General features: G+C 36.4%; 1 protein-coding gene across 1 annotated transcript in view; it reads right to left on the minus strand.

The window, feature by feature from the left end:
- CPNE8 (copine 8) overlaps positions 1 to 14,539 on the minus strand; it is a 211,855-nt gene that overhangs the window by 103,684 nt on the left and 93,632 nt on the right. The window contains exon 7 of the mRNA XM_045776528.2: positions 638 to 701. Within this exon, the coding sequence (XP_045632484.1) occupies positions 638 to 701 (64 nt within the window). The remainder of the gene's footprint in view (positions 1 to 637; positions 702 to 14,539) is intronic.

A 14,539-nucleotide genomic window follows, 5' to 3' on the forward strand; every position in this document is an offset into this window, starting at 1 on the left:
CCTCGTTCTTGACGACAGTAAAATCATTGAACATGAGTCAATGGCTACATCAGCAAATCACAACTAAAAATAGCTTTCTAAAAATATTGAGTATGCACTCGATGTCATCATAATCCTAGCTGGAGTGGTAGCTGGTCTTTTCCTCAAACATGAGCTTCCCAAGCTAACAAAAGATGGGAGCTTATATAAATCCTGAATTAACTCAATTAGAATTATGGAAAAAACAAGTATGCTAGGCAAAAGGACTAAAGTCAAGTGACTAGAAATATTCCTAGAAAATCACACAAAAACCTTCAAAATTTTTGCAAGAACTTAACTGATGGGTACAACAGATAATTCCTAGTATTAATGCCCCCTCCTAAATAATACTGACATTAGGTTTTATTTTAATAATTTTTATTCCTTAAAAAGGCTGTTAAAATAATTGGTATCCTTTTTGGACTATAAATGTAGTCTCTCTAACTATCTAAAATGATGATCTAAAATGATCTTTTATAGATTAGGGAATTATATAAGGTAGTCTTAATTATTTTTTTTGCCAGAATTACTCAAAAATTAATCATTTAAGTATAGTTTCAGAAATATCTTTTCAAAGAAGTATTGGTATTACTTTTAAACCAAAGAAATATTTACTTACCCTACAACAGTTTAATTCCTCTGCTGTAAGTATGATCGTACCACATTTCCTTCCTGGAATTCCTCTAGAACAAAAAATATATTTATATACATTAATAATTTATATGAATATTTATAATGTAAGCTAATTTTATATATTTCATTTTTATGGAACCAAATAAAGAGCATACTACTAACTGGTGGGCTCTTTCCTAAAAAAATATATTCCTAGTTTCAACCTTGAGTTTATCCTATGGATCCACATTTCCTAATGAAGTTAAACTTTGATCACTTTCAACATGTCAGACCTCTGCCCAAGAACTGTCAAGAGCTTCATATTGTTTACCATATGTAATACATAAAATAATATAAAATATCTATAATATAATATATATAATATTACCATACATAATATATATATATATAATATTTTATAATATCTACAATACAATAAAATTTTCTCCCATGGGCTCTAAGATTTCTATTACATGATTAGAACCTATTCCTGGGGCGCCTGGGTGGCTCAGTCAATTAGGCGTTTCCCTTTGGCTCTGGTGTGATCCCAGGGTCCTGGGATTGAGACCCGCATCAGGCTCCCTGCTCAGCGGGAAGCCTGCTTCTCCCACTCCCACTCCCCCTGCTTGTGTTCCCTCTCTCACTGTCTCTATCTCTGTCGAATAAATAAGTAAAATCTTTTTTTTTTTAAAAAGAACCTATTCTTAATCTTAGTTTTCAATAGTTCTTTCTCCTTTCATCAACATGGATACTTGTTTGTGCTTATTTCTTCTTTGTGGCCATTCCCACGCCCTGATATACCTCAGCACACTAACTGTTCCCTATTTCACCTCAAACCCTCCATATCCCCAGATAAAGTTCCATTTGTTCCAGGAAAGTTCATCCTCATACAAAGTTCAACCTTCTCTGCATTCCTATGGCACCTAAGGTCAGTACTACAAGTTTAGCATTTAATTACCCCTAAGTTGTTACAATCACATATTTTTCCCTTTCTTTTTTCAAGTTAATTATAACCGCTATAGGGTAAAATTCATGACATAGACATAAATGTCTACACATAGCAGGTGCTCCAAATATAATGAAAATATGTAATGCATAAGCAAAAAAAATTAAAGTAAAACTCCCACACACTTTTCTTTTTACATGTGTCTGGTATATTTATGCTCATATAGCTTCCAACTGACACCAAGAGCGAAGTCCACCAGGAAAATGCAAGGTGTGTATATGGTTCACTGCTTTACATGAGGGAATACGGAGACAAGCCCAGGAGCATCCTCTAAAGAATAATCCTAATGCTCTCACGGTATACTTCATGCTTCTTTTGTCCCATTACAAGTCATAGTTCACAGACTCTTCTGTTCAAACTGGGAACCACAATTTGTGGAATTAGAGCCCAACAAATATGTTTGTCCTCAAGAACAGAACTCATCTCTGACAATCTATGCCAACATGTATGCATCAGATACATAATCCCCTGTTCTCCATGGGTAAAGGGACTGGGCTCTTTAGTTCTTGACTGGGAAGACAGTAAAAGAATGAAACATTAAAATATCTGAGCTACAGATATATCAAGGTAAAATTATTGTAAAACTCCTCTTTCCTCTCTTTCTTTCTGTTCTAATATCTTTTTCTGAAGAGCACCACTGGGTCTTGAGCTAACAATGTCATCTCAAAACTTATGCAAGAAGCTGCCTATCACAAAATTTTGTTTTCTCTTTATCTTTGCTCCTCATTAGGGTAACTGTACATGTCAGGATCTTCCATTTTCTCCAGGTCTTTATGACTAAGAGATCAAGTAATTTATCCTTACACGTTTTCCCTTGGAATATTATACACATCAGTTTTAACATCCTTGCAGCAATCTTAATTGGTTATTTTTCTAATCTAGATGTACCTTTTTTCTTCTTTCTATTTGTGAATCTCAAGATTTACATTTTCAATGTTATGACAAACTATACACCCTGACTGAACATGTATCTGAAAGTACTTTAAAATGCTGAATAAAATTTACCAAAAAAGTCTTTATAAAATATGCTCTGATTACTGGGCAAGAGATGTAAGGACCAGTCTGAAGGTGAAGATAGAAAACCAGAAAGACAAACAGGGCTGACCCTGCAGAATTTGATCTTGGGCTTGTTTTTGATGGCTCCTCAGGACATAAAAACGAGAGACAAAAAAAGGGGGGAGGGGGGGAGAGACTCCCAAGGTGGAGAATTCAATAAGTGACTAATACACAACATAAAGCTTGGATCACAATGACTCTGTTGCCTGACTGTAGCATGAAATAGATACAAACATTCACTTTGGAGGCACCTACAAAGCAAATCCTTGCCTTAAAACTTGCTGATGAATAAAAGAGCAAAGAAAGTCTTTAATCATTCAGACCTCAACCAGTTTTGCTGCCTTGATTTTTACTACCTGGGTAGTTATAAATAACTTCAAAGCAAGAATTCAGTTTAATTGCAGTGATCACAGGTATCTGGGAAATGTCAAACCTTTCTGAAGAGCTTGCCTTCAAACTACATCTCAAAAGATTCTTACTTTAAAGTTTTAAAAATACATATGTGTTCATTTCAAAGTATCACAAAACACTGAAGGAAAAGTGTACCATGTATTAGAGTCTCCAGAAACAGCAGACTACAGAATCAAACACAGACTTAGAATACTAGAAATATTATGCACAACATACAAAATGTAAGCATGTATAACATACCTAAAATTTAAAGAGAAGAATCGAAACATGAGTAACTAGCAAAGGATTACAAAAATAATCAAAAATATTTGGAGAACAAATCTGGAAATTCTGGAAATAATTATAATAATAAAACTCAGTGAATGGATTTAACCACAGATTAGACACAGCAGAAGAATTAGTGAGCTGACAGATAACTGTAAAGAAATGATCCCCAATGCAGCATAGAGAGGCAGACATGGAAACTATCATAAAGAGGTTTACAGACGTGGAGAACAAAGGTAAGAGTTTTAGTACACATCTAATTAGAAGTCCAGCAAAAGGAAGAAAGATTAAATAGAGGAGATAGAATATTTGAAGAGAGAATGGCTAGGAAACCTCTAGAACTGATGAAAAAAATCAATTTCCAGATTTAAAATGTCCAATGAATCCCAAGCAGCATAAAAAAAAGTAAATGTATACCCATACACAGGAGACGGACACAGCAAAACACGTGAAGGGCATATGTTCAAAAGAGCCAGACAGAAAAGGCACGTGGCCTACAGGAATGTGAGTATCAAACTGGGGCTGACTACTCAAGCAATATTAAAGTTGAACGACAGGTGAAAATATCCTCAGTGGTTTAAAAGAAAGTACCTGCCACCCTAGGAATATAAAACTGTACAACTTTTTAAAGAGCAATCATGAGCCACAAATACTGTTAAACAAGGAAGAACTGAGTGAATGTATAGCCAACCACCCTTGCTTGAGGCATTTCTAAAGGACTTGAAACTGGAGGAGAAGGATCACAAATGGGAAGTCTGCAATAAAAGAAGAAACAATAAAGGAAGTGGTAAAAGATAAAGAAATCTTAATAAACACTGACTATAAAAAAAGAATGCAAATGTTAAAAAACTAAATAACAAGTACAAAAGATAGAATTCATCAGGAGAGTGAGAATTTAAGTTAAATCTTCTGATGTTCTTTGTTCAGGAAGAAAGTAAAAGACACTTTTAAGTAAATAGAATTTGATAAATTAAGTAAATATTTGTAAAAACTTCCACAACAGTACAATTTTTAAGGGACTTTATAACCTGAAGTTTAGAAAAGGAGAATTGTGGAATAGTGTTTTAAAAATACAACCAATTCAAAAGAAACTAAAGGAAAAAGGGGTGAAGCAGATAAAAAGCACTACAGAGGCAATGGAAATAAATCTAGAGGGATAGTTACTAAAGCACATCATAATGAAATAAATGTTCCAGACTAAAATCATATTGTCACTTTGTATAAAAAAATAAAATTCATCCATGAGCTATTTACAATAAACATCAAAAATTAAGGATTTAGAAAGTTCAAAAGAAAAGAATGCAAAGTTATACTAAGGGGAAAAAAATGAAACCCAATGAAAACCAGTGGACTTACATTAATAGCAAACATATAGATTTTAAATTTAAAAAGACTGCTAAAAATAGTTCTTATTAATTAACAAAAGTTTCATTAGGAAGATAGACTAATTTCAAACTCTATGCATCTAACATTACAGCTCCAAAACATACAAAAAACTCACCACACTACAACAGGATATGTATACATTATGTTGACCATTTTAACCTGGCAAACACTACCCTGGCCAGTTATTACAGTTAACATCACCAGCAGTAAGTCATGTTGAGATCATGTACTGCTGATATAATGTAATAAGGGTGTCTCACCTTTGTGGCCTTTCCCTCCAAACCTACAACTCCAATCTAATCATGAGAAAACCATTAGAAAACAATCCCAAATTGAGGGGCATTCTACAAAATATCGGCTAATACTTCCCAAAACTGTCAAAGTCATCTCAAACATGAAAGACTAAGAAATTGTCATGAAATAAAAGATTCCCAGGATGACTAAATGCAATGTGGTATCCTGAATTGAACTGTGTCACAGAAAAGGAACATTAGTGGAAAAAACAAGACTAAAATTCAAATATAGTCTGGAGACAGTTAACTGTAATGTATCAATGTCGGTTTACCAGTTGTGACAAGTGTACATTGATAACGTAAGATGTTAATGAAAAGACAGGCTAGGAACTGTTCTAGGTTAAAAGACACTAAAATCAGGACAACTCAATTCAATGTATGATTTTCAACTAAATTTTAGACTGGGGGAAAACAGCTACAATGGATATTATTGAGACAATTGTTGACATTTTAATATGGAGTATGGATTAGATAACATCACCATATCACTGTGAAGTTTCCATCAACTCCTTATTAAGAAATACACACTCAAGAATTTAGAGGAAGGGGACACAATGTCTCCAACAATGTCTCCAACTTACTCTCAGAACTAGAACGTGGAAGACAGGGAAGAGAGGGAAGAAGGTGGGGGAGAAAATGATAAAAAGCACTTGGGACAAAGTTAACACCTGTTGAAAGTGAAAATTCTGGGTAAAAGGCATCCAGGAGTTTCTGGTACTATTCTAGTCAATTTTCTGTATAACTGAAATTATATCAAAAAAGAAGGTTACTCAAAAAAGCCAATTTTGAAAACAGTTTCACATTCTCATATTCTTCTATTATATTTTGCAACCCATAAATAAGAAGAGAACTCATCACCAAGAAGCTGAAGCTACATCTCAAGAGGATTATTAAAGTTGAATAATCCTTTCCAAAACTGACACATGAAGAATAAATGGGCTTTTGAGAAACTAGGTGGTTTAATTTTGTCTGATTTGATTTTGTGTTTTGTTGATTGTTGCAATCAAGGTTTTTGTGTTTTTTTCCCTTAACTGTAACATTTTTCCATATCTCTTACTACTTCTCCATTACCTCTAGCACTGCCTAAATTCGTATCTTTACCCTTTTGCTTGGATTACTGTTGTTTTCTTGTTTCTAACTGTCCTCAGGCTGGTACTCCTTTAATTTATCCCCTCCATGGATGCCAGATTGATTTGATCATGAATTCTAATCATGAAGCCTTCCATCTTCCAGTGGCTCTACAGAGATCTTCCAATAATTTCAAACTGATTAATTAAGACATAATATGCTTCATAAAATAGTCACTTTAAAATTTCTAATTTCACCTTTCCTGCCATTTTTCAACAGAGCCATGCTTTTTGTTCCTTGAATCCATAACAGATGTCTCATTTCTCCCTGACTTCACCTGGAATACTCGCCCTACCAACCACTCAAGACCACTTTTTTATCTCAGTTGATTTCTACTCATTCCCCAAATCTTGCTTTAATTTATAGAACATTTACTAAAATTGACCACAGACCATGTCATAGAATATTTACTAAGGTATATCACATTTATTGACCAAAAATTTTTGAGTTAAAAATTAATGACAAGGGCACCTGGGTGGCTCAGTCGGTTAAGCATTCGTCTAGGCTCGGGTCATGATCCCGGGATTGATTCCCTCATTGAGCTCCCTGCAGGGAGCCTGTTTCTCCCTCTCCGTCTGCCCCTCCCCCCCATTCATGCTCTCTCTCTCTCTCTCTCTAATAAATAAATAAAATCTTCAAAAAAAAAGAGAAGAGAAAGAAATTAATGACAAAAGGTAATTTTTAAAGATTTTATCTACTTATTTGAGAGAGCGAGCATGTGAGCAGGGGGGAGGGGTAGAGAGAGAGGGAGAAGCAAACTCCTGTTGAGTCGGGAGCTTGATGCAGAGCTCAGTCTCAGGACCCTGAGATCATGACCTGAGCCAAAGGCAGATGCTTAACTGACTGAGCCACCCAGATGCCCCTGACAAAAGGTAATTTTTAAGGCATTTCTGAAAACTCATTATTAAAGGAAGGAATAGCAGAGAAGAAAGAATACTTAGAATTGCACAATAATAAAAATAACACTTGTGGGATTCTACTAGTTTAATATTTTGTATGCAAAAAGAATAAAAACAAAATAGCATTAAACAAAACTCCAGTGGTGTGTTAAGAAAAGATACAACAGCAACACACTAATAGTAGGAAACTTTAACAACCCACTTTCGATAATGGATAGAACAACTAGACGTTGATCAATAAAGAAACAGAGGACTTGGACAACATTACAGACCAACGGGACCTCATGGACCTAAAGAGCACACTCCATCCAATAACAACAGAACATACTTCTTCTCGAGTGCACATGGAACATTCTCCAGGGGAGACTACATATTAGGTCACAAAAGAAGTCTTAACAAATTCAAGCAGCTTGAAATTATACAAAGTATATTTTCCAATGACAATGGAATGAAATTCAAAATCAATAGTGGAAAAGGAAAATTGGAAAATACATAAATACGTAGAAATTAAACAACATATCCTTAAACAACCAAGGGGTCAAGGAAAAAGTCACAAGGGAAATTAGAAAATACCTTGTAACAATGAAAATGAAAATGCAACAAACTAAAACATATGGGATGCAATGAAGGCAGTGCCAAGAGGGAAATTTGTAACTGTAAATGCACCACCTAACTTTATACCTCAAAGAACTAGAAAAGCAAGAACAAACTAAACTCAAAGCTACCAGAAGTAAGGAAATATAAAGATTAGATCAGAGATAAAGAAAATGAAGAATAGAAAAACATACACAAAAAGAGTTACTTTTTTGAAAAGTTCAGTAACTCCCATCAGCTGCGTCTCTCTCATTTCCTGTTCTGATTTTTGCTTCTGTTTTTATGTTTTTATTTTTATTTTTGCTTTTTTTTTTACTTCTGTTTTTAAAGGCTCATGTGATTACATTGACCCTACTAAGATAATTCATGATAATTTTCCTATCTTAAGGTCAGCTGATGTAGTTTACCTACATCTGCAAAGTTCCTCTTGCCATATAAGTAACATGACCACAGGTGTGACACTAGACAGCAAAGGTCATGGGGCCAAAATTCTCCCTTTAAATGCAATAATTTTATATTTTATATACAATGAGGAGACATAAATAATTTTTATTGTAGCACTACTTATATAGAAAAAAATACTAGAAGCTATAAAAAGCCCACTGACTTAATATTAGGTAAATCTGTAACTCATAAAATTGATACAGAAATGAAATAAATGATTAAAGTACAGCATCACACATCCACACATTACAAAGATGGTTATCACAGACAACTCTGAGCAAAAAATCAAGTCAAAGGAAAGTATACACAGTATAATTTCAGTTATATAAGTTGAAAACATGAAAAATGAAGTATCACATTTAATGACGTTATGAAGGAGCTGCTATCAGGCTTAATATTTTTTCTGAAAATTAATCTGCTTATGCTGAGCTGAAAGTAATAAGTCATATCTCTAAAGAGGTATGTCTTCAGTAATTTAAAATGCTTCCTGCCTTGAGATATCTCCATCAGCCTTTCTCAATGTTTAGAATTTTTAGGATCTCTTATTCATCTTTAGACTATTTACCTGCTGAACACTTCATTTGTCAAAGCCCAACTCTGCTACTTCTTTGAGTCCCATGACTGGAGTTGATTCCTCCTCCCTCTCTATCTTGTAGATACTCCTGCTGTGATACAATGAGACCGAGACATAGGCACTGCATTTGAAGAGTTCCACAAAGCTGAGTTTGCATCCCAGGTACATCAGTTAATGACTGTGACCTTGAGCAAGTTGTTTATTGAAACCCAGTCTCCTTGTCTGATAGGAGATAAGGGGATATCAAGGATATCTTTCAAGATAATAATGCAGTTTTAATATATGTGTCTAAACATAGCACAGAGCAAGTATTCAATACATTATAGTTATTATTCGTGCTTACATGTATTATTCACAAAAGCAGGGAGTTCCAGAAGTGGAGGGATTAAGCTTTGCCATCTCTCCATGTCTTTATACCTAAAGACATGTGATATTGATGTTCTCTAAGCATTTGTTGAATTGCATTGCATTTGATTTAAGAGAGTTATTTCAGAAGCCCCCAGCTAAATAATATAACTCAATGTGGACTTGTTAGAAGACTAACAAATTAAACCAGTAGCATGCCCTCTGTTCAAACTTAGTACTGATTTGGTGATTACACTAGCTCTTCGATGAGTGGGCCGGAAGATAACAGGATGCAGCACATTCACTGATTGAGGGCAGGGAGAGGGACGGGGGTGGTAAGAAAAAACAGTCCAGGATACAAAATATTAGGCAGCTAAAGGGGCAGAATGGAAACTCCGAGTGTTTTACCTGTGAAGGCAACAGAATTAAGAGATAATCCTCAATACAAACATGCCAACTTCACATATGGACTAGTCTTTTTTTTTTTTTTTTTTTAATTCCTACATAGGGACTCGTCTTTTTTTTTTTTTTTTTTTTTTTTTTTTTTTTAGGATTTTATTTATTTGACAGATAGAGATAGAGAGAGAGTGAGCGCAAGGAGGGGGAGCAGCAGACAGAGGGAGCAGCAGGCTCCCAGCTGTGCAAGGAGCCCGATGTGGGACTTGGTCAAAGGACCCTGGGATCATGACCTGAGCTGAAGGCAGACGATTAATGGAGTGAGCCACCCAGGCGTCCCCTATAGACTAGTCTTAACTGTGGTAATAAATATCCATATTTGAAGAGGTTGGAGAAAGGACACAGGCTCTAATAAGAGCTAGTTCTTAACTGGATAAAGGATAAACCAACACCTTTTTCCATGTTAAGCCAATCTATTTCAACTGGAGCAAGAACAACTCAAAACAAATGGCATTAATTCTTCTGAAATATAAAAAAGTAATGTAATACTCAAAGTTACCCAGTGACACAATGAGGTATTTATGTGATATTACACTAAAATTTGGCAACACTTAAATTATTCATATATGAGAGTTTGGTTTATACTTGAATTGTGAGGGAGAAATGACTTAGATCTTAGGAGGAAAGAATTATACAAATAATTGACTGCCACTTGCCCCTGTAGTGAAACACAAAAAATATGATGCAGAAATAAACATGTAAAAATTCATTTGTTATTAATCAACATTAATGGTTTTGATATAGAAAATCAACCTAACATGAAACTATGTTTTTTCTTTATTAATAGATAAATAATTCTTTAACCTCCAAATAAATTATTCATATGATCATACTTATTAATCTTATGGTACTAATATATGAAAATGATAGATTGGCATCTTGACTGTGAAATACTAATGAAAATTAAATTTTGCATTTCATATTATTTATAGGTCCAAAGAGCAAAATAACTATAGATAGATCATTTACTTAGATTTGCAAAATAGAATTGCAAACAGAATTGCATTACAAAGAGAATATCATTGAATTGCTTACTAATGCAACAAATATCTGTAGAGTTATCTACTTATCTGCAAGGCATGGCTACTAACACTCTCTAGGGTTCTGTGATATTATCATTGTAAAAAGATGTACTGAGTACTTGCCCTTTTACAGGCATTGTGCTAGGTAGCCAAGACACAGATACAGTTGAAGTAGATAGAGGACCTAGGCCAGAGGGGCTCAGTAGGAAGAAAAACACAGTAAAGACGCCATAACTGATAGAGATACTGATGCAGTAACAATAAAGGGTGGTGAGTATTATAACCAAGTAAGCAGGTGCTACACTAACAATGGGTAGCAATCCTAGTCTGGCAGAGACGAGGGAGATTTCACGGAGAAGGTGACAGAACTGTGGCTAACAAGGTGGGTGCAGACTGGCAAGTGGGGCAAAGTGCACAAATGCCTTCCAGACACAGGGATCAGACACAGTGATGTAAGAATATGGTCTACTGAAGGGAAGTCAAGTCGCTCGGAGCATAATGTGTGTGTGGGAATATTCAAGTACACAGCTGGGTCTCAAGTGTCACTGCAGAGTTGAGTTTTCTCCCCCAAAGGTTATGGGGAAGAACTGAGGAAGGGGCTGGGTTTTATTTATTTTTTTATTTTTCAAGATTTTATTTCTTTGTCAGAGAGGGCACAAGCCGGGGGAACAGCAGGCAGAGGGAGAAGCAGGCTCCCTGTTGAGCAAGGAGCCCGAGGCGGGACTTGATCCCAGGGCTCTGGGATCACAACCTGAGCCAAAGGCAGAGGCTCAATCAGCTGAGCCACCCAGGCGTCCCAGAGGCTGAGTTTTAGATCTGACTCCAGAAAGGTCCGCAGGAGCTACTGCATGCAGATGGGACTGATGCACACGGGAATTACAGAAATCAAGGTCAGTCGGGAAGACTTGTACAATGAAGTAGGAAGGGTTGCTGCAAAAGAGAAGTGGAAGTGGAGATGGACAGCTGAGTTGCTGAGAAAGGAAGGAGAGAGGGAGAAAAAAAGGACCCCCAGCGATCTTGCTAGAAAACTGCCTAGTGGTGCTATCACAGAGAGAGGACACAGAAGGAGGAGTTTTAATGGATTAAATGATAAACTCGCTTTGGGGGCATATTAAATGTGAGGCTTCCTGGAGACATCTATGTTCAGTAGGCAGTTGTACATACGCATTTAGAGCCAACAAAAGAAATATGATTGATATAAGATGTTGGCATCAATGGTATACAGGTGACAGCTGAAATCATGGACATCTAAGACATCACCCAGAGTAACATACCCTGTAGGGTGTCGGCCTTAAACTTTGTGGAGTCACAGACACATGTGAGACTCTAATAAAAACCAGAGACATTTTCAGGAGAAAAATGCCACCCAGCATTGTGTGCACAATTTCAGGTCGTTCTTGGGCCTGGGAAGCAGGGTGAGAGGACTCTCCAGGGTGCCACAAGGGGAAACTAGGAGAGATGGTGTCATGAAAGCAAAGGGAGAGGCGTTTCAAGGAAGAAGTGGTCAATAGCACCAAATGCCACAAAGAGGCCGGGTAAGATAAAAATTGCAAACACCTGTGGTTAAGGCACACAGGAGGTACCTGGGCCCCCAAGCAAGCCATTTAAGTAGAATCATGAAGAGCAGGTTGAAGAGGCAGTGGTAGTTGAGAAGCCGCACAAGAGAGTCTCTGAAGATTATCTGCCATGATGGGAAGAATGGGGGCAGAGCCGCAGCACAAGGGAGAGGCACAGCTGTGTGTCCGGGGATAGCAGGAAGGATGCTGAAGTTCTGAGCGGGCTCTCTAAGGAAGTCTGCGTGGAGTGCAATCCAGGGCTTCGATGGAGGCAGTTGCTCAGGTAGAGAAAAGAAACATGCTCCACTAAACCAAGAGGGGAGGAGGCGAACTGAACCTGCCCTCCTCTTCAGTGAACTAAAAACTGAAAAATGATGAAAGGATCAGACCTGACTTTTAAAAAGCAGTTCAGCTCCTGGCTTCCTTCCTCTCCAGACTCTGGGCAAAGTCCTGGACTTATCTAAGCCTCCTCTGTTCATCTGCAAAATAGAACTAATAATCTCTATTTTGCTAGGATGAAGAAAGAATAAATGCTATGATACATGTAAAGCTCTTGGTGCAGGCAGGCTGACAGAATATTAAATAACAAACACAGCAACTAACATGACTTGTGGCATTATTTTCGCTGAGGAAAAAGGTAAAGCTGTACAAGTGAAAGGCTGGGGGGGAGGAGGAGAAAGGTTACGTGACAGAGGACTTGAAGGAAGTTATTTATATAGCCTCTGGAAAAGCTGCTAAGGAGAAAGGGAAAAGGTGCCCACAGGAGTCACAGAGCATTGAAGGTTGAAGCCAGGATGGAGATCAGGAGTCAGCGGTGTCACCAAACCATTTGGTTCTGTACTGTGACACCGAGGTGCTCAGACCACAGGGGTGTAGGTGCAGAGAAAGTAGATAGCTGGGGCTGATGACGTAAGAGACCAAATGTTTCTTGTTAAACAAAGAAAAATCAAAGCCACATAAATAGCTCGATAAATGAAAATTTGAACACGAATGTTCAAGTAGAAAGCAGTATACTTTGAGTTTATTAGTTTTCTTTTGAAATCTAATTACATGAGGAAATTATGTCATTTCCAAAGGCAAAAACAAAAGATCCATGCAGGTAGTTTTTCAAAACTAATGATTCATTTAATTTAAATCTCATGCATTTATCTTTCCATGCAATAGGTTTTGTCTCTAAAATATTAACAAGATGTCATTTCTAAGATTTTACTGTATCAGTTGTCACAAAAGAAAACATACGATTTTCACTGTTAAAATATGTCAAACACCAGAAAACTGCAACAGAAACTTTTAACATCTTAAACACTGTGCTCAAGAAATTCATCTGCTACCCTGTCATTTGTTAACATTATAATTAAATTAAATGTGATCGCGTTTTATGGTCAGACTGTAAATGTTGCCATTAAAAGAAAAGCAAGACAGTTATTATCATGGGAGAGAATCATAATAAGTAAACAATCGATGGTTTGATATACAGTTTTTCAGTAATAAAAACAAAGTAAACTGTTCATAATCTCTGGAGACTAAGATTTTTCTTTGAAACTAATTATTGACAAGAGTAATGAGATCCTAGCGCTTAAATACCCCATACGTCAAAAAATTTTTAAGCCATTACTTTCCTTGGGCTGTGATAAGCTAGACCTATCCACTTACCTACAGAAATGTTAGGTTGCTAATGCTACTGAAAGCACACTGTGCACCTGTAATGTAGGAAACTACATACGTAGCAAACATTATTATAATCTAAAAACTCTGTTCCAAGGCCTGAAGTGCAAAGTTATAGTGTACCGGAGAGACATTTAGTGTACCTAACAAAAAAGGAAAAAAATTATAAATGTGACTATTATTCTGGAAAATTCAGTTCGGTAAACATTTACTGAATCTTACTATTTACAAGGCACAACAACAGGTCTCTACAACACAGAGGATATAATGGTTTCTTTTTAAGTCTTTTCACAATTGTTAAAAGAAGAAAGGATGGAAGAAAAGCATTCAGAATCCTGATTGAATTTTAGGAGGCTGTTCAGGTGCTCTGCTCCAGCATGCTGTGGAACCCACGGATGTCGTGGGGAACAGAAGAATTAATAAGAACAGAGCAGGAACATCTACTGTGTATTCCTTTGATTATTTTTTTAAGTGGACCTGCTTAAGAAAGGACAATAGGGAACTTCAAACAAACAAAAATAGTATGAAAGGAAGAGGGCAAGAAATTTAATAAAATGTTGGGGGAAGCTAACAATTCAGTTAGCTAGAAGTGCTATGTTTATACTAAAGAAACGGAATACATTCACAAAAATAACTAAAAATACATGTTGGAATCTAGATGTATTTGAAAATGTCAGTTTACTAAACGGTCCTCCATGTTTAGAGTCTTTCATCAGAGTTAACTCAAATTGGGCAAGAGATGAGATTCAATCAATCTATCCCCATGATTACTGAGAGGGTCTAATCAATACTGGTCTCAAAGCAGGCAGT

This window comes from Ursus americanus, chromosome 25 (genome assembly GCF_024610735.1).
Source record: "Ursus americanus isolate L20-20 chromosome 25, mUrsAme1.1.p, whole genome shotgun sequence".
Classification (NCBI taxonomy): domain Eukaryota; kingdom Metazoa; phylum Chordata; class Mammalia; order Carnivora; family Ursidae; genus Ursus; species Ursus americanus.